Source organism: Tenrec ecaudatus, chromosome 6, assembly GCF_050624435.1.
Source record: "Tenrec ecaudatus isolate mTenEca1 chromosome 6, mTenEca1.hap1, whole genome shotgun sequence".
NCBI classification, from domain to species: domain Eukaryota; kingdom Metazoa; phylum Chordata; class Mammalia; order Afrosoricida; family Tenrecidae; genus Tenrec; species Tenrec ecaudatus.
The window spans coordinates 81,680,701-81,701,243 of NC_134535.1; the positions used below are offsets into that span (position 1 = coordinate 81,680,701).

Below are 20,543 nucleotides of genomic sequence, written 5' to 3' on the forward strand. Positions count from 1 at the left end.
CCTCATTGGCTCATTTCAGAGGATTTTGCTTCCTCACATTGAGTCATAATCCATACGGAAAGCTCTAGTACCATGGTGGATCACAGACCTTGAGGAAAAACCCCAAATTATTAGGGCTATCAATTTTGTTGGGCACTGATGCAGTTGGGTTCCGGGCTTGTGGTATGAGGTGGTGGCCAGCCCCCCACCACTAATCACGGGTTCAGTAAGCACAATTGTACGGTGTGTGTGTATATATATATTATAATATAGTTACAGAGAGCATGACAGATAAAAGAGATATTGCAATAATGGAGCCAGACACATTCATGGCAGCAATGCTCACCTCAGCCCTGCTTGATGGTCCACGTGGAGGGAGGGGGAAGGGAAGAGAGCTAGGAGCAAGGGAGTAGGGGAGTGAGTGTGGGAGAGAAGAGGGGGAACCCACTGAGCTAGAGAGGGCTGTATAGATAACCCAGGCTCTATACCTTTTTGGGGGGGCATGCAATCCCACTAATTACAGGTGAGGACATAGGTCACAGGGGTGGGTTGTGCTATAGGTAATACAGCAATGAGAGGGGGTGGTCTAGGGACATACATGCAATAGAAAGAGGAGGGATTGGGGGTATACATATGACCTGATGGGCAGATCCTAGAGTCAGGATTGGCAGCTTAACTTTGACCTGTTCCCTAGATCTCCATAGGAACCACTACCAGTAGGGTGTAAACCCCACCTACAGGAACCAAATAGATGACAACAGCAGGGAGTGGGGCCCACTGTAGTCTAGCAAGTGATCGCCCTCTGGGAGGATGCCTGCGAGCATCTGACCTCCCCCACCTGGGGTTCTACTCTTCCAGACAGGTGGACTTGGTCTGGACTGGACTGGGATGATTTCTTAATACACAATTGCTTTTTATATAAAGCTCTTTCTTTTTTCATATTGAAAAAATCATTTTATTGCGGGCTGATACGACTCTTATCACAATCTGTACATCCATCCATTGTGTCAAACACATTTGTACATTTTTTGACATTATTATTCTCAAAACATTTTCTTTTTACATGAGCCCCCCTTTTTACTTCAACTCCTCCTTACCCCCTCCCTCCCCATCCCCCTAAACCCATTATAATTTATAAATGATTATTTTTGTCATGTTTTACACTGTCTTGTTTCCCTTCACCCACTTTTCTATTGTCCATCTCCCAGAGAGGGGGTTATATGTTGATCCTTGTTATCGGTTCACCCCTTCTCCCTCACCTTCTCTTTACCCTCCTGGTATTACCACTCTCATTATTGGTCCTGAGGGATCTATCTGTCCTGGATTCCCTGTGTTTCCAGTTGTTATCTGTACCGGTGTATATCTGCTGGTATAGCCGGATATATAAGGCAGAATTAGGATCATGATAGTGAAGGGGAGGAAGCATTAAAAATACTGCACACTGACTGGCTCATCGCCTCCCTGCGACCCTTCTGTAAGTGGATGTCCACTTGCCTACAGATAGGCTTTGAGTGTCTGCTCCATACTCCCCCTCTTTCACAATGATATGATTTTTTGTTCTGGGCCTTTGATGCTTGATACCTCATTCCATCGACACCTTATGATCACACAGGTTGGTGGGCTTCTTCCATGTGGGTTATGTTGCTTCAGAACTAGATGGCCACTTGTTAATCTCCAAGCCTTTAAGAACCCAGACGCTATATCTTTTGATAGCAAGACCCCATCAGTTTTCTTCACCATATTTCCTTATGAACATGCTTTCTCTTCAGTGATCATGTTGGGATGGTGAGCATCGCAGAATGCCAGTTTAATAGAACAAAGTGTTCTTGCATTGATGGAGTACTTGAGTAGAAGCCCAATGTCCATTACCTACCTTAATACTAAACCTAGAAATATGTGCACATAGATCTATTTCCCCACATCATATATAAACACATTTACATATGTACATGCCTGTATTTAGACCTCTATAAATGCCCATTGCCTTCTAGTTCTTTCGCTATTTAATTTTGCTTTCCTCTTGTCCCACTATCATGCTCAGCCTTCATTTGGGTTTCAGTAATTTCTCTCTATTACATTGCCATTGATCAAGCCCTGCTAGGCCTTCTAACCCCTCCTTGCCATTGAGTTTGCATCACTTGCTCTTCCCTTGTCCCTGGGTTTGTTAACATCCACTTTCTTTCCCCCGCCTCCCCCTCTCCCATGTCCCCCTGAACCATCTGTCCCTTGTCTTCTCCTCCATAATGTTTATCCCTCCTATTTATCTAGACAGACCAAACACAGAAAAACAAGAAAGAGCAAAAGAAAGCAACAAAAGAAAACAACAAGAGCAACAAAACCAATGACAACAAAGAGAAAAGCCTAGAAATAGTTCAGGCTTTGTTGACTTTTAGGAGTGTTTTCTGGTCAAGTCTGATGGGGTGTCATGTCCAAGCCCCCAGGTCTATTTTTGGTATTCCCTCGGGACTTCCTTGCCCTGTTCCCTGAGCTGTTCTGTACCATGCCCATTAGTGTTTTGCCTTGGTGCGGTGGGGTCAGATCAGGCACAATTCCTGCACCGTGTCTCCAGTGTTGTCCCTTGTAGGGTTATGGGTCAGTGATGGGTGTCATGTGCACTGGCTGCTCTGAGCAGGAATATCGTCCTCAAGGCTGGTGGGCCACTCTCTCATTCCCCCCTTCATTTAATCCCATGTCCTCTGATCAGACATGTTCCTCTCACTGAGCTGTAGCTTCAGTGTTGTCTTTCGAAGTAAATTGTTGAGTGAGGAGGGACTGGCCACATAGTTGTGATTGGGTCGGCCCCTCAGACCTCTCTACAGTTCCCTCCTTCCTGCCGGTATGTTGCATTCACATCCTGGACCACATGGTTCAAGTCTGGTCACTATTTCCCTGTGTATTCTTTCCAGCTTCTCTTGATGATTTCTACTTTATCAATATTTTGGCCACAGATCTTTCAAGGTTACAACTGGGGCTTGATTTTTTTTCTTGAGTTCTTTCAGTATAAACTATGTTGAGTGTGTTCTTGCCTTTTGGTTTTCTAATTCAAGGTCTTCCCACATTTCACGATAATCTCTGCCTTTGTCTTCTGGAGCTGCCCTTTGAAATGTTCTATTCAGCTCTTAAACCTCAAAAATGCTCCCATTTCTTTTAGCTTCTACACAATTAAGAGCATGCTTCAGAGTCTCTCTGAGCTCTACATTGATCTTTTCTTTCTTTCTTTCTTTCTTGCCATTTCAATGACTATTTGAAATCCACAGGAAATTCAAAATGAATGCAGGTGACAGTATTACTAAAACTACAGTTCATTTTAATACTGAAATCTAAACAATACCATTGGCATTTGAGAAAAGGAAACGATGTCCTGAGTAATCGTTGATGGAAGGAAAGTGGAAAAGAGTATGGAAATAGTCATCTGGTCCTTGCGTATGTCTCACACTGAAAGGCTGGAAGGAGTGAAGCTTCCGATCTCTGCTCTGCCATCTCCTTGGCTCTTGGAGTCTCAAGACAACCTGGAAGGACTTGATGCTGGTGGGATGGACCAAAGCCTAACCCCCTGGAACCTCCCAGTTCCCACCTCTGAGTCAGTGAACACAGCACGTGGCCCTGCTGCTTTGTCCGGGGCCGCCCTCAAGCCCTTCCTAGTTCCAGTTCTCCCTTCCTGCTGCTGGGAGGGAGGCCAGGTCAGGTGGCTCAGGCTGGGCACCGCAGTGCTAGGTGGGCTCCTGTGGACATGGGTCAGGTCCTAGGGGAGTCAGGTGGAAGCGTGGAACAGACATCCTGATCCTTTTACTTCCACCATGCTAGCAGATAGGGTGAACCGAAGAGTCCTCTGTCTCAGATTAAATCAATCCACTTTGGCTACGATGCCATCACTCTCCTGGGGGACTTGGACTAGGCTTTGAACAGGGTCCAGGTCATTAGGAAAGGAGGAACTGGGGCGCCTCCTGGGTCCTATACTCTGAGATAGTTCCCTCCCTCAAAATAGGCATCAAAGTGTGTTTCCCATCACGGGGGTGCCATCCTCATTTCCTGCCTTAGGTTCTAAACTTGCTGACACTCAGCAGTCCTTGCAAAGAGGCACAAACAGCTCTCCGTGTGACTAAATAGAAGGGCTAAGCCAAGATCCCCAAATGTGGCATTCGTATTTGACCACAAGGCACCATCACACAGAGGTTCCCAGTTTCTGGGTGGGAGCAGGCTGGCACATGACAAGTCTTAACTGAGTTTTCCCAAAGTTTAAGTGTTGAACTTTGTCTGGCTAGCTTGCAATCTCATGAGGGACACAGGCTATCCAGGCAGGTGACAAGATGTGTGTTTATTTAAATCTGTCTATTTAGCTCAGGAGCTGAACAAACCGGAACTCAGGTAAACAAGCCGGAACTCTCCAGCAGAGCCTTTATAACCTGTGGGAGGAGGCCTGGAAGGAGACTCACAGGGCAGCACTCATCCCACTCTGGGCGTCAGTGCTTGAGGTCCTGACCAAGTGCTGGGTCTCATCACACACTGCTGCACTGGAAGGGGTCGCCCCCCAGCCAGGAACTCAGCAGGGATGGGAGCTACTGACCTGGGTGTTCCAGGCCATCCCCTGAGCCACATGTTGGGACTTGCTGTGTTGGTTTTGCTCTGCAGTGCTTCTGTCTGTGGACGTCTGACTGGGGCTGGTCCGGTAAGGCCTATGAGGGCAGCTTGTGATGTACAAGCCTGTTGCTCTGAATCTTTCTTGGATATTCCTTGTTTATGGAAAATAATTTGTGTCAGGAGAGGACTCACTAGAACTCATTGTGGCTAAATAGCTCATTTTATATGCGACTAAATCTAGGGGGGAGACGTTGTAAAATTGATTGTATGAATGATTGTACAATGTTTCATATGATTGCATGATTGAACTATTGAATTGCAGGATATGTAGCTTACATAGAAATAAAATGCAAAAACACAATATATTACTATATTTTGTGGACAGATTTTGCTTAATGAAGGCTCTGCCCAAAGAAGCCCCAGGAAATTAGCCTTGGGACACAGTGGTTTTCTTGAACTCACTGTCCATGAGCTGTGCAAGTGAGCAGGGCACCTCTGATCCAGGCTTCCCAGTCCCCTGAGTCTTCCTGGGAGGGACGGAATCAGGAGGAGGATGGGGTCAAAGTACACAATCTGTCTCATTGCTTTAACACCGTGTACAGTCTTTCTCCCCCATATTGCTGTAACCACGGGGTCAGTGAGGGGGTACTAACTGCTCCATCTCCCACCCCACCTTCCTCATCATTTGCTCTCTCTCTCACTCTTCCATAAGACTCACTCTCTGTGTTTCCTGAACTTCCTACTTCTTGCTTCTTCCCTCTCCCTGGGCACTGATTCTTTCATTATCCTTCCAAAGGCACACTGCTTTCTCCCCACAATGGAGGCCCCTTTCCACCCCTTCCCTCCCTTTCCTTTCCCTCCACAATTTCCCTTTCCTTTTGCTTCCCTGTCTCCTTCCCCAAACGTTGGAAGCTTTGAGAAATGCATAAGATATCAAGGGGGCTCTTGGTTGCTTTCAAAAGGCTTGAAAAAATAATGGACGTCAACTCAGTCTTTTTATATCCAATTTTCATGGAGTCATGAAACATTTCTCATTCATTTTCCACTCGTCATTTTAGTTCTACACAGCAAGTTCAGTAGCAAAAAATATTATGATCACCGGATCTTTTTTCCAGCTATCATATTATAACTAGTAAATCATACAGCAGTTCCATAGGTTTGATACTTAATTCCTCAGAGATGCTCCATCTAGATAGAAGCCATTTCCCAAATGCTGTGGACTCCCTGCCAGCGCACATCTCCAACTCTGCATCATCGTCCTCAGCTTGGGATACTCCATAGCTTCCTTGTCCTCAGCTGACTGCTGGCTATTAGCATCAGGGGTCTACAGCACCCACCTCTTCTGTAGTCCTTACAGGGAATTTGCAGTTCCCTCAGACATCTCGTGTGCATGTCTGTCAGTGCTCTTCCTCGCTGTGGACTTGCCATTGCGGAGTTCTCCACTCTTCCAGGGGACCGAGGGTAGAGGGACCTCCATCGACCAGAAGAGGGTGCGCTGTCTCTCACCACAGCTCTGTCCTGAATCCTGGTCCTTCAGGAGATGGAACCAGGGCTAGTGTAACCAGCTCCCTGCAGGATACCAATTTTGCAACTTTATTAAAGGCCCTAGCCCTGGAGCAGTAGAGCCAATTCACTAACACCAAGCGAGAAGGAAAAAGCAGAGTTTCTTATAAAGAGACACCAGCAAGGAGACCAACAGGAATGCAGGCTGTCTTGGTGGTGACCTCCTGGTGCTCAGAGTACAGAAAGGTTTCTACATTTACATGGGAATGCACATTTTTGTGCACTCATGAACTTTTCCTGGTGCTTTCTGTGACTCAAGATACTTACAACATCTGAAATGCCCTCTGTGCCAACTAGATAATATTTGAGTCTACAATCCACGTATTTGGTTCTAAAAGCCACTCTATACTTGGGCCATGTTCTTTCCTCAACCATGGTAGATTCTATAGCTAAATTAGTGCTGATGATCGATAGAATTGTAATATGCTCCATAAGGATGATTTAGAACGTTCCCCAATAAAATGAGAATGTTTGTAAATGGAACCAGAAACATATATAAACTACAGATATCTGAATTATTTTGTGCTTTGGCTTAATTGGAGCCTAGATTTTTTAAATCGTTTTATTAAGGGCTCATACAACTCTTATCACCATGCATCCATACATCAATTGTGTAAAGCACGTTTATACATTCATTGCCCTCATCATTCTCAAAACTTTTGCTCTCCACTTAAGCCCCTGGCACCAGGTTCTCATTTTTTCTCTTCCCTCCCCACTTCCCCCTCCCACATGAGCCCTGGATAATTTATAAATTATTATTTCGTCATATCTTGCATTGTTCGACGTCTCCTCTAACCCAGTTTTCTGTTGTCCCTCACCCAGGGAGGAGGTCACATGTGGTTCTCGGTTCCCCCTTTCTAACCCACCCTCCCTCGACCCTCCTAGTATCGCCACTCACACCAGTGGTCCCGAAGGGATCATCTGCCCTGGATTCCCTGTGTTTCCAGTTCCTTTTGGTACCAGTGTCCATCCTCTGGTCTAGCCAGACTTGCAAGGTAGAATTGGGATCATGATAGTGGGCGGGGGGTAGGTGAGTGGGGAGGAAGCATTTAGAAACTAGAGGAAAGTTGTATTTTTTATCCTTGTTACTTTGTATTCCGACTGGCTTGTCTCATCCCCAAGACCCTTCTGTAAGGGGATGTCTAGTGGCCTACAAATGGGCTTTGGGTCTCCACTCTGCACTCCCCCCACTCATTCACTATGGTAAGATATTTTGTTCTTTGATGCCTGATAACTGATCCTTTTGGCAACTCATGATCACACAGGCTTGTGTGCTTCTTCAATGTGGGCTTTGTTGCTTCTGAGTTCGATGGCTGCTTGTTTACCATCAAGTTTTTAAGACCCCAGATGCAATATCTTTTGATAGCCGGGCACCATCAGCTTTCTTCACCACATTTGCTTATCCACTTTCTATGTCTTCAGCAGTTGTGTCAGGAAGGTGAGCATCATAAAATGCCACTTTATTAGAAAAAAGTATTCTTGCATTGAGGGAGTAATTGAGTGGATGTCCAATGTCCTTCTGCGACTTTAATTCTAAATCTATAAATATAGGCACATAGATCTATTTCCCCATGCTCATATTTAAATATATTTGCATATGTACATGTCTTTATGTAGACCTCTATAAATGCTCTTTGCCTCCCAGCTCCTGCCTCTATTTCCTTTGACTTTCTTCCTGTCCCACTATCATGCTCAGTCCTCACCAGGATTTTAGCAATTCCTCTTGGTTACAATACCCTTGATCATGCCCTACCAGGCCTCCCATAGCCTTCTTACCACCGATTTAGATCACTTGTTGTTCCCATATCCCTGGGTGTGTTAACACCAATACCTTTCCTCCCACCTCCCCCTCTCCCCTGTCCCCCCAGAACTGTTGGGCCCGTTGTTTTCTTCTCCAGATTGTTCATCCAACCTATCTTATTTAGACAGATCTGCAGAGATTATAACATGCACAAAAACAAGACGGGGCAAAACCAAGCAACAATATACAACGAAACAACAACAACAAACTAATGCCCCCAAACAAAACAAATCACAACAAGAACAAAAGCTTATAGTTAGTTCGAGGATTGTTTGTTGGCCTTTAGGAGTGTTTTCCAGTGCAGTCTGTGGGGCACCATGCCCTGGACCCAAAGTCCATCTTCAGCATTCCCTGGGGACCTCGCTGCTCTGTTCCCTTGCTGTTCTGTTTCTCCCCCTTTGTGTTTTGGCTCGGTGTGGCAGGATCAGATCAGGTGCAAGTCCCACACTATGTCTCTGGTGTTGTCCCCTGTAGGGCTATGGGTCAGTGGGGGGGCCTCATGTCTCACAGTGGGGCCAGCCATGTGTTCTTTTTTGTGGACTGGCAGCTTTCATTGGGAACATCGTCCTCATGGCCTGGTGGGCCAGGATGTGCTCCACTCTCTCCTCCTTCTCCTTCATCTGTGGAGACTTGAGTGAAGAGCGAGTAGCTGTTACCCTGTGGTCCTAGTCAGTACTTACCCTCCTGAAGAGATCACTGAAGGTCTGGCTGCTACAGCAACGTGCGCTGAAGCAACTAGATGGCCTGTGGCTCTCAGAAAGAAGAGTGTCTGCGGTCTTCAAGGCTTGTCTTAAAGGAAGCCGTCATCTAAGTGAGGGGTTAGCTAAGTTCCCACTGAAAGAGCACACCAGCCTGTGTGACCCATGGATTGTAAATTGTAAAACCTAAGAACAGAAGATGAAATGATATTAGAACTTCAATTGTGAGCACCCAGTTTTCAGAAGGCTGTGACTGACAATGAGAGCCCCAAATCCATTTTCAGGATTAATCTCATGGATGAACCCTTCAGTGAATACCCTCTGAGCATTGAGCAGGGACTTGAACAGCTTGCCTCAGGCAGAGGGCCTCAGGCCTGATGTAGTGAGGTTATCATTCAATACCCTATCACTTGTCCTCCCTTTTCACCCATTTAAAATGTATTATAGCTTTTAATACTTTCTGCTTCTTTCAGATTTTTGGCATGTGTTTCTGTACAGGAAATCCAGGAGAGTAAAATCTATGCAGGCAGTCAATGGATCAATCGTATCTTGGAGTGGTTTGGGGAATCGGGGAGCTCATAATAATGAGCACAAAAGAGCACATACTCTCCTGGAAGTTTCTGTAGTGCCGATTGCACTAACTACTTTTTCATATGCTTGAACTATTTAATTGTATGATATGAAAATTACACACCTATACAAATGTTAGAACAAACACCAACTAGATAAAACAAAGAGAGTGTTCTTTATGATGCAGAAGCCATTTCCCTCCACATCTTAATGAGGCTCCAGGCAGAGGTCTCAAGGCATCCCCAAGCTGGATCATCCAGAGGACCTCTTACCTGGACCTGGACTCCAGCCTGCTGTTCCAGCCTCATCTCCCTCTCCTGCCAGAGAGGAGTGCTGGTGGTGCAGTGGTTCATTTCAGAGCATGTCACCCAGAATAAGACTTGCTTTGGATGGGCGAAGGGGTGTGTCACCGGCAACCACTGCCCACCCCTGCCCTACTTTTCCCTGTGGTTCTTCCAGCCAGGGACCCTGCAGGTCCAGGCAGGCAGACATGGGGCTGACTTCCAGAACACCCAGAGTGAGATTGGGGAGTTGTCCTGGACCATCCAGAGGCTACAGGCTGAGATCAACAACATCAAGAACCAGGTAGGGACACCCCTCCTCCGAGCCCCTCCTCCATATTTCTGGAGACTGTGCAGGGCAGCCAGCCAAGGCTGAGCTCCAGACGCCTTGCCCTTACAGACTTCCCATGGGAGCTGGGCATTAGGGGAGGAGGTAGCCTGTGGCATGCCCAGAAGGTTTCCCTGCAGGCCCTTGTCTGTCCTACCTGGGGAGGAGGGGAGGCCTGGCTGTGGGGGAGCCTCTGAGGGCTGACCAGAGAATGACCATGACCACATGTTGCCAGGGTGCTGCTGAGAGACTGGCCGGCCTGTGATGTTGGGTGTAAGACACCTCACTAGGAGCTCACCGTTTGGGGGCGGAGGGAAAGTCAGAAGCTGGAGAAAAGCAAATTTCACATGGCTTACAAGTCCCTTCTCATCTCCTGGCTTGACAGGTCACATTCCTCTCACTCTGAAAAGCCAGGTCAACAGAGCCCGCTGGACACACCCTCCCCCCTGCATTGGCCCAGTGTGTTTCCTCTTTGGGGAGCAGGACAAAAGGTCCCTTCTCTCAGCTGGCTGGCTGCCTCAACACTAGCCCCGCCCCAGCAGTCTGTCTGCAGGCCTTTGAGGCACCTGTCCCAAAGCAGATGTACTGGTTACGGGAGTCTTGCTCGCTGCTCTGACTGAGGACACAGGTCCCGGAGGAGAGATCTGTTAGTCGGCTGTCCTTTGCTGGGGTGGGAAGTGGCGGGAGAAGGGCCCTCGGGTGCTGGTTGTTGCTGAGGCCTGGTGTGGACGTCGCAGCTGAGCCGCAGTAGTGTCCAGACACGGGACAGTACAGCAGGAGGACAATGTGTGGGGGGTTCAAAATTGCCCTCTCTGGAGAGCCCCAAAGGCCCGTTGACATGAGGGTGCAGGCTGCCTCAGGGCCCAGACGTAGGGCTGTGAGTCACACAGAACAGCTCCAACCTCTAGGCTGGGAAGGAAGGACTGAAACCTGCACAGCGAATTCCCAGACCCTGTGTGAGCTCAGTCCTCTCCTCTCCCACACAGTGAGGCAGAGGGGTTACTGCAGGACCCGGGGCTGGGCCTCCACGTGGAGCCAGAAGGAGTCTGAGTAGGCAGCCGAGAGGGCCCTGCCTCAGAAACTAGAGGAAGAACAGGGGCACCAAGGTGGCAGAGCTTGAGGGGCCCAGGGAGTACGCTGGGAGGGTGGGCAGTGAGGCAGACACCTGCCATGAGGACAAGAGGTCATGGAGCACAGAGAAGGCATGGGCCAGGCATGACATCCCCTGGAGCAGAATGAGTGGAGGCCCCTGGGCTGGAAGGGCTCCTGGTGTTGAGGCTGAGCCCCCAACTGAAGGGACCCTAGAATGAAGATAAGAGCAGGCCATTGTTCTTAGAAGGGGCTGCCCCAACTCTGCTAGCCAGGGCTCCCAGCTGCACATCTGTACTCCAGGCGCCTCTGTCCTGGGCCTGTTCTATTGGCTTCTGCTTTGAAGGCAGGCTCTGCATGTCAGCTGCCTGACATTGGGGACTCAGCTAGGAACCCAGGCCTCTGAGCTCCTCCAGCAGCAGGCGGGGTCCGGGTGAGGGGTCCTTTGTAAATTACAGAGAATTGTCTTGATGAAGCACTGCGTGTGTGTCCAGCACAGTGGCAGGGACTCCACATACCTGAGTGTTATCTTACTGATCCCTCCCACCATCACCCCCAAACTTTTTTTTCCAAATAATTTTATTAGGAGTTTATACAGCTCATCACAATCCATATATCCATCCATTCTGTCAAGGACATTAGCACATTTGTAGCCACCATCATTCTCAAAATATTTGCTTTCTAATTGAGCCCTTGGTATCAGCGCCTCATTCCCCCCTCACTGATACCCCATGAACCCTTGATAATTCATAAATCATTATTATTTTGTCATATGTTGCACTGTCTGACATCTCCCTTCACCTACTTTTCTGCTGTCTGTCTCCCAGGGAGGGGGTTATATGTAGATCCTTGTAATTATTTCCAGCTTTATTCTCCCCTTTCCCTCTACCTCTGGGTATCAACACTCTCACCACTGGGTCTGTCCTGGATTCCCTGTGTTTCCAGTTGCTATCTGTACCAGTGTACATCCTCTGGTCTAGCCAGATTTGTAAGGTAGAATTGGGAACATTATGGTGGGGAGGAGCAAGGATTAAAGAAGTAGAGGAATATTGTATGTTTCATCATTGCTACCCTTTACCCTGACTTGCTTATATCATCCCTGAGACCCTTCCATTAGGGGATGTCCAGCCCAACCATCCCTTGGAGGGAAACATTCTCCCTGCTGCTGTCTCAGGGGGAGGAGCAGGTGGCTGGCCTGAATTGACATCCACTGGGCTCACACCCCATGCTGCTGTCCCCTGAGATGACCCGGTGCTTGGGGGAGTTGTCTGGTGCTGGTGGAGCCTCCTGAAGAGGCTGCCCAGGTGCTTTCTGCAGAAGAAATCCTGGGGAAGCAGTGGCCTGTGAGCCCTGCCTCCCAGCTCAGTCTCACCCCACCCACAGCGTGCCAAGGTGGAGACCGCCATCACTGAGGCCGAGGAGAATGGGGAGCTGGCCCTCAGGTCTGCACGAACTGAGCAGGAAGAGCTGGAGGACGCCCTGTTGAGAACCCTGGAGAAAATGGCAGGAAACCAATGGGAGGTCGAGGATGTCCTGAAAGGTGTGGTGCCTCTGGACGTGATGTTTGCTGCCTTTCACAAGGTGTTGAAGGAGAGACCAGGTGAGGGTGGGCCATCTGCCAGCAGTAGGCATGGCCTTCTGGAGACACGTGGTGTCCGGGTCAGAGTGAAGGTTGAAATAGTCTCAGTCCCTTCCTTTGTGTGGCCATCAGCAGGGTCGTGCTCTTGGATCCTGGAAATTGACAGAGGAGAGAACTGTGGTTTAGGTCACTGAGGACGAGCGCAGTCAAGGCCTGCTGATCTCTGGTCTCAGTGTCTGCACTGGGACCAGGCTGCGATGGAGGAGGTTGATTTCCCCCTCAGCTAGGGATGTCCCCAACACCTAACTGAAACTCAGAAAAGCAGCCCTCATGACCTAGTGGATTACACACTGCTCTGCTATCCACAAGGGCAGTGCTTCATGCTCACTGGTAGCTTGGAGGGAAGGAGGGAGGGAGAGAGGAAAGGAGAGAAAGAGAGAGAGAGAGAGAGAGAGAGAGAGAGGAGGCTGCCTACATTGCATAGTTAACAACTCAAACACCCAAAGGGTGAGTTCTACTCCACCCTGAGGGGCCACTGTGAGTCCCATGCACCTCGGTGGCAGTGGCAGGAGTGTCTGGGGTCAGAAAGGAAGCCAAGGTATGTTGCAATGATAGGACTTCTCCCCACAAGTGATGGCCCAGACTTTGGGTCATCCCTCTCTCGTTAATGACTGGTTGGCTCACTCAGGTGCTCTATAAGAATGGTGGTAGTGTGTGGAGAAGTCATGAAAAAACTGTGTGACATAGGTTTGGAAGGGTGACCAAGTGCACCAGGTTGGCAAGCAGTCTGCAATCAGATAATGGGGAAGATACTTTTTTGCCCCCGGGAGCTTGCAGAGCAGTAGATGGGAGCAGTCCTCTGCTCCGAAAGTGCACAGACACAAGTGACATGCATTTGGACCTGCCAAAGGACCAAGTCGGCCAAGAACGCTTTCTTTCTTGAGTGTCTTTCCCGAGGGTGGGGGATGGGAGGATGGAGGGCAAGGCATTGGGGAAGACATAAGCTGGGGACAGGGAGCCTTCCCATGCGGTGGGGGTGGGGGAGGCAGAGAAGAAGCCTGATGGTGGGTGGCAGGGTGTGAGGTCACAGCACAAGGATAAGTCTGGGAACAGAGACTCTGCCACAGCATGTGGGCTGGGCCCAGGCAGCCTCAGCACACCCAGCAGTCCCTTACTGGCCCAGGGGCCCCTCTTTCTCCAGAACCCTTTTGCTCTGAGAAGGCAGAGTGGGAGGGGCCTCAGGGTGGGATCTGGTCAACTTCCCCTGAAGTGGCAACGAACAGGTCTGGCTTCAGTGAGCAAACACCTGCTTCACTCCGGGGTCCCTTTCTGGAAGGCAGGTTTCCATCCAGGCTGCTGTCAGTCCCCAGGGCCTGTTTTCTGTTCTCTGAGGGGAGACCCAGCCTTCCTACTCTTTGGGCACCGGGAGGGGGAGCTTGAATTTATCCATTATCTGCTCAGCCTCCCCCAATGGCAGATGGGAGGCTGTTGCCCTAAAGTTCTTATAACGAGAGAGGTCTTGTAAAGATACACAATTACACATATCCAATTAGACACACACACACAAACAACGTCTACTTAGCATGAGGAACGAAAATGGCACAAATGGCTGGAGCCTTGAGCACCAGGCCCCTTCTTGTGGGGCGTCCACAGGCCCTGCAGCAGACACCCGTACAGCTTCTGGGCTCCCCTCCCCCAAAACTGGAGCACTGGCCGTGCTGTCTGGACAAGGGGGCTGGCAGCTTCCCAGCATGCCCACTGGCTTCCTTGGCCTGGGCCCCTCTCCTCAGCCTCTGGGTTGCTGAGGTCATTCTCTGAGCTCCCGACCCGCCCATCTGCAGACGGCACTGACCCCCAGAGACAACGCTTGGTAACAAGTGGGCAGTGAGTCACTAAAGGAACACTCAGTGTCTCACAAGAGTTTTTTAATTCCCCTGCAAGACCTGCTTTATGATCACAGGCTGAAATCACCCTACCTCTCTCCCCCCTCTTTCCCCAGACTGGCTAGGGCAACATTCGGTGAGGGAACAATTCGCTGGTCGTTGCTGCACATAGGAAGTCACCACGATGTGCCAGGTCTCCTGCTAGGAGCTAGAGAAGACTCAGGAATCAATCAGCTGAGCCAGCTTCGACGAGTTTGTGACCTGATGGGGAAGACAGCTTTCACAGGGATTATATGAGTCATAGCTACCATGAACAGAATCCTATTTGCTCGGGGCTTTAGGCAAGTTAGGGGCGCTGGTGGGATCCTGGTTACAAGTTGGGCTGCAAGCAGCAAGGTCAGCAGTTGGACAGCACCCGCCGTTCCCTGGAGAAAGACAGGACTGTCTATTTCCATGAAGAGTGATCCTCTCAGAAACTCAGGGACCCTTCTCCCTGTTCTGTAGGCTTCACTAGGCATGGACTGGATGCAGCAAGTTTGGTTTTATGAGTTCAGGCAAATTATGTCCTGTCACACTCACAGACCCCTCAGAGGTTGGAGCTGCACTGAGGCTCAGGGTGTGAGGCAGGGGAGACTCAGAGCTGCTGCCCACGGTCCCACAGTCAGGAGACAGAACTTCCCACTTGGACCTGCCACTCCTTCCTCCCCCTGGCTTGGTCAAAAAGAATTCAGGAAATGGGGGACAGAGGGGAAAACAAGGTCCTGGTTGAGTTCTCAGGGAATGGTGACTGGGAGGGTTCCTTGTAGGCCTGATGAAAGAGCTGTTCTCAGTTTACCCTCTGCCCACAGGTTGGCTGGTGATGAAACGGGGGCCGTGAATATCTGTAAGTCCTTGGCTGTGAGCTGGGGGAGGTCGCCCTGCGCTGGGCAGACAGGCTGGGTCTACAGAATGACAGGCACATTGGCCTGAGTGTTCTGAGTCATAGGAAAACCCACAACCTCCTTCCTCCCCTAGCTTCCAGTGGATTCTCTGGAGCTCACCTCAGTCAGGGAGCCAGACAAATAAGGGCAGAGAGCATGGAAGAAAGGGCTGATGGAGGGAGTGGGGGGAAGGGGCTGGTGGAAAGGGAATGGGCTGCTACAGATGCAGCTGAGGCAGGAGGTTTGGAGGGCGTGAGGGGGGTCTTGGAGGCGAGCCCCCTGCAATCCCTCCTTCCTTCTCTCCCAGTACTGGTGAATTCCAGGGGTGCAGTGATGGGCAGACCCTGGGGGAACAATGGGCAGCAATGCCCTGAGATTCTCTAGCAGCGGGAGGCCAGCATCCCTCAAGACACTTTCCTTCAAGACTACCCACTGCAGTGCTCTCAACTCACTAGGGCATGTGCTGACACCCCTGTTCTCCCTCCTACATGCTCCCAGGATGACTCCCATTCCAGGACCCAAGACTGGGAGACCGACCACAGAAAGGATGTCAGAGAGTCTTCTAATAAAGCAACCTCTGTTGGAGACCCACTGCCTCTGTCATGGTTTCTGGGCGGGGTGGGGGGGAGGGAAGTACAAGGGCAGGCTCTGCCCGGATGTCCAGGGAGCCCCTTGTGCAGGAGGCCTGATGGTGACAGGAGTGAGGGGACCCCCTCTCCTGTTAGTGCAGCACACTCATGGACGTATGCCAGACTGGGACCCATTCCAGCTCCTCTGTGGAGAGTCCAGAAATGCCCCCAGGGAATCTGTCCTCTGGAAGGCAGTGTGCACTGAATCCTCTTCACTCAGGGGTGGGACACTGGTTGGACGCCAGCCCCGCCCCGCCCTGTGCTGGGTGAGTGTATCCATCAGGTGCTGAGAAGACCACCAACATTTAGCTGCCCAGGCTGAGTTTCAGGTACACAAACCAACTCTGAGGCCAGCCTTCCTCGGCCCTTGCTGGTGCTGGTGGTCCAGAGCCCCGGGCAGCCAGGCTCAGGCCTGTGGGCCTTGTGAGTGTCCAGGAGCCTCTGTGGCTGCTTTGGTCAGTCCTTCAGTGACAGCAGAGGTCAGAATGTTGGTGGGAGCTTGTATAACCTTGGGGGCATACAGGCCATGGTGAGCACATACCTAACAGGAAGGGGAAGTGCTAGTGTTAAACACACAACAGGGAGGCACCTGTGTAACAAGATGGTCAGGTTCTGGAGTTCAGATATGGGCTCAACCATGGCCATCCCTGAGGTGGCTTGACCTTAGCTGTCCCTGAGCTCTGCTGCAGGGGAACAATGTAAGGTCCTTTTCAGAAGGGAGCTGGGTGTGCCTAGGGTGGGCAGGACACAGGGTCTGATGGTTCTACACTACAGAGAGCGTCTTGGCGTATTAGTGAGCAGCCATGTGCTTAAGAGGAACATCTTTAAGCAGCCTAATATGGGGGACACAATGGGGGTGACTTTAAGTAAGGAAATTTTGGTTAGGATTCATGTCCAACTCACAAATGTGAAGGCCTTCCTCCACCTGAGTCTGCCGTCCAGTGTCCCTAAATGTGAGCACAGAGAACTTGTCTGCATACACTCTCTGCCTGGTTCTGGTTCCCACAGGAAAGACTGAGTGAGGGGTCCCAGAGTATAGAGTCCCGTAGGGGTCATGTGCCTGGAGTCCTGGTCAGAGGGTTGGGCTGTGTATGTGGTTTCTGGATGGGTGGCTCCTGCGGGAGCTAAGTTCGTGTGGATGGTGCCGATATGATGTCTGTGTAGGAGTACGTGGGGTACTTCAGTGTTGAAGGCAATGCTTGGGAGAACTCCATCGGGATTTGAAGTAAGACATAGGGTGGGTATCCAGGAAGCAGGAGGGGATCTCTGGTTGTGTAAACCCAGGTTTGAAGTGGTGTTGGGTTGTCCAAGTGAGTTTTTTTGGCAGGGTTGAGAGGTCGGGTAGGAAATTTTCCTGTGCTGAGTTTGGGGTGACCAGTGGTATCCCAGCAGGGCTAGTGTTGAGTTCCTACTGGGCTGTCAGAAGCTTAAAGCCTGTCCCCTGGCTGCAGGCCCCTCAGAGCCCCTTCTCAGTTGTCTTCCAGTCTGTCCCCTTGGCTCTGGGGACCTGGTTTCCTGGCTTTTCCCCTCAGCCCATTTTAGGATGCATAGGTGCAGGAAAGGCCAGGGCAGAGATACCAGGCTGACGAAGGCTCCTCTGTGAGCGTCCCAGGGGCAGAGAGTGCAAGGGAGAAACTGGAGATCCTTTGGGGTTGACAGGACATATGAGAGCAAGGAGATAACAGGGAGGGTGAGGGAGCCAGCATGCCTAAGCTCCAGGGGTCCTGTGGCCACTTGGTCCCTCTGATCCCCCAGGAGAAGCCCAAGTCTAGAGGGGCCCTTAGAGCAAGGCTTCCAGTAAACCCTGGTTTCCATACTTGGGGGAGCAGGGAGAGCTGGCAGCATGGGGTGAGGAGCCTGGCCTTCCCTGAAGGAGGTGGGAGGAAACCTTGGTAGAAGCATGCAGGAAGAGGTGCTGAGCCATTCGGGGACATCAGGCCTGATGCTTCCAGAAGCCCTTCCATCTGTCGACTCAGGATCCCGTCACATAAGGAGAGGCCCTAGTTCACTGTGGGAGCCCGACCTCCGCAGTGGGAGCTCTGTGCACATAGGAGCTCCGCCCGTCCTGCAGGGGGCGCCCGCGCCAGTGCTCACCGCCAGGTTCCCGCGGCAGGGGGCGCTGCAGGCGGGGCCCGTCACAGGCCAGAGGCGCAAGGCGCACAGTTCACTGCACACAACCCTTCCATAGAGCTGCTCACACCTGGGGGACAGGAGAGCAGAGTCAGATGCCTGGCTGGTCGTCCAGGGAAGGACACAGGCCTTCGGTGCTGAGGGTCCAGAGACGGCGGTTCCACTTTGTGACACTGGACAAGCCCCTTCGCTCTCTGGGCCTCAGTTCCCTCAACTTTGTGAGGTGGGTGTTGGGCCGAATGGGGTCCGAGGTGACTCCTGGGAGTTCCTCTTTACTGCTCTTTCTCCTCCCCCAGCTCACCTCCGTCCCTGCTGCCCACTGTCCCTCCTGTCCTGGGGCAGGGACTGGACACCCTCCCCCAGGGTCCCAGGGGCTCCCCCTCAGACACTCACAGACGTTCACAGCTCTGCAGCCTTCATACGGCCTGAGGGGGGAGGGGAGGGGAGGGGAGAGACAACAACACAGACACACACACACACACGCTCCCATAAGAGCACTGCACAAGGATGGAGCAGGGCTGTTTGTGGAGCACGGGGATGCACTGCCGGGGAGCATCGTTACAGGCTGGACTTCTGCTTTCCTGTCCCCCACCGCTGCCTTGAGCAGTGGGCAGTCCGGACCCCCATACCTGTCAGAAGTGGGCGGGCCCAACTTTAGGGAGGAGAGGGGTCTTTTCATCAGTCACATGTTAGGGAAAGACAAAGTTTGGGTAGAAACACTAGCCAGCAGTTGTTGTTAGGTACGGTGACAAGATTTTAACACTAGTAAAGCGGGAGTTTTTGATGAAAAATTTGGTCTATATGGAGCAACAAAAATTTTCATTGAAAATTGAAAAATAATATCACTTGTTTAACTAGCACTAGCATGCAGTACAATGTGTATCGTCTGAGAGACAGTTACAAAATGTTTTCATCGTTGCCAATGCCTCAAAATGCCATTGTCCATTAAGTCTAAACAATGGTGGTCAAATTCTAACAATTGATCAACAATGCGAACTTACCAAGTGTTTTGTGGGAGCAAAGATTAATTACCTATTCAATAACACAATTTGGTTCCCCAACCTCTGGGTGAAACTACTCACAGGAATAACACAATTTGGTTCCCCAACCTCTGGGTGAAACTACTCACAGGTGTGTAGGGAAGACACAGACAGTGACAGGCCATCTATTTTCAAGAAGATTGCAAAGGAGAGGAAACAAACATTTCAAAAGTCAAAGGGTCTTCGGTGTCAATATAAAATGGACAGTACAAAAATAATACACGCGGAAAACTGCAGACCAAACCAGATCATTTCTGCATAAGATATTTACTACTGTTATTCATGTTCATAATAACGACAAAAGCACAAACATAAGGAAATCTACCTTCCAAGGCTTATACTTCTGCAAGGTGCCCTTGCAGGTTAGGCTTGTGGATAAAACCACTCAATGTTGTCAACCCTCCCCCCCACCCCCGGCCGCAAAAAAAAAGCCAACCCTAACAACCCAAGAAAAGACAAGCAAAAAACTTCACAAGGACTTTAAATTTATATTAAAAAGTGTTTTTCCTAATTAACTTTTAGGCAGCAATTTAAACCTACAACAAGAAACAAAAATATAACAACAGCCACAAGGAAACTTTTTGTGCAGATGTCCAATGGTCAGTGCTGTGACTGTGAGACTAATAGGCAGCAGGCCAGTCTCCAGGATGGAGGAGAACCAGAAGGCTTGACAGAGAAACATAAACATGCTCAAACACAAAAAGACAAACAACCAGACAGACAAGAGAATAGATGGAGAGAAAGTTTACACAAAAGGACAGACAACCATGATTAACCATATTTCCAGATTTACCAGACTTGTTCAGCAGTACCTTGTAAAGACAAATACCCCCATCCCCCCAACCAACAAGGTAACACACTTTGTGAGCAGTATATTGGGAAGAAGGGGCTGAGGAGAAATAGAGTCACATCTGACCCCCACCTCTAGGCAAATGGATGAGACTGGCCTCACAGAGGGGCTTACTCCTGAGCTGTCACACAGAAGATTCAAACCCAATTCCAGCGTCCCCAGGCTGCAGCTCAACTGGGAGAGTAGGAGTATGGAGCCCTAAAAATTATATCGGGGGCTACTCCTCTAGAGGTCCCCATTCCAGGAGCAGCTGCCTGACACAGGCATCAAGACACAGTGCCTTTCCCAGCCAATGCACCAAAATGTTGTGTGTTCACATAAAGTTCAGCCACTATGATGCCTTGATAATTTAGAAGAGCCTTTACTCGGTTACAACCGGACTGCTAGACTCTAAAAGCTATTCTTTGATCATTTCAGTCCATCTTAAAAGGCAAAAACTCCTTTATCATTTATCTAGGTTTTAAGCAAGCATGGAGCAAAGCAGAAAGTACAATTAATGTTGTTATTATTCTTTAGGCTTCGTGAACATTACTGAGTACAGTATTGTTTATAGAAGTAAAACCCCAAACTATCAGTACCTTTATTGAAAACTTGGGACAAAACTCAGAACATTGGCACAGGGAAT

At 50.0% G+C, this 20,543-nt stretch overlaps 1 protein-coding gene across 1 annotated transcript in view; it reads left to right on the top strand.

The window, feature by feature from the left end:
- The window catches only part of LOC142451498 (keratin, type II cuticular Hb1-like), a 119,838-nt gene that overhangs the window by 59,778 nt on the left and 39,517 nt on the right, over window positions 1-20,543 (top strand). Inside the window, exons 9-10 of the mRNA XM_075553288.1 lie at window positions 9,649-9,774; window positions 12,271-12,487. Of these exons, the coding sequence (XP_075409403.1) occupies window positions 9,649-9,774; window positions 12,271-12,487 (343 nt within the window). The remainder of the gene's footprint in view (window positions 1-9,648; window positions 9,775-12,270; window positions 12,488-20,543) is intronic.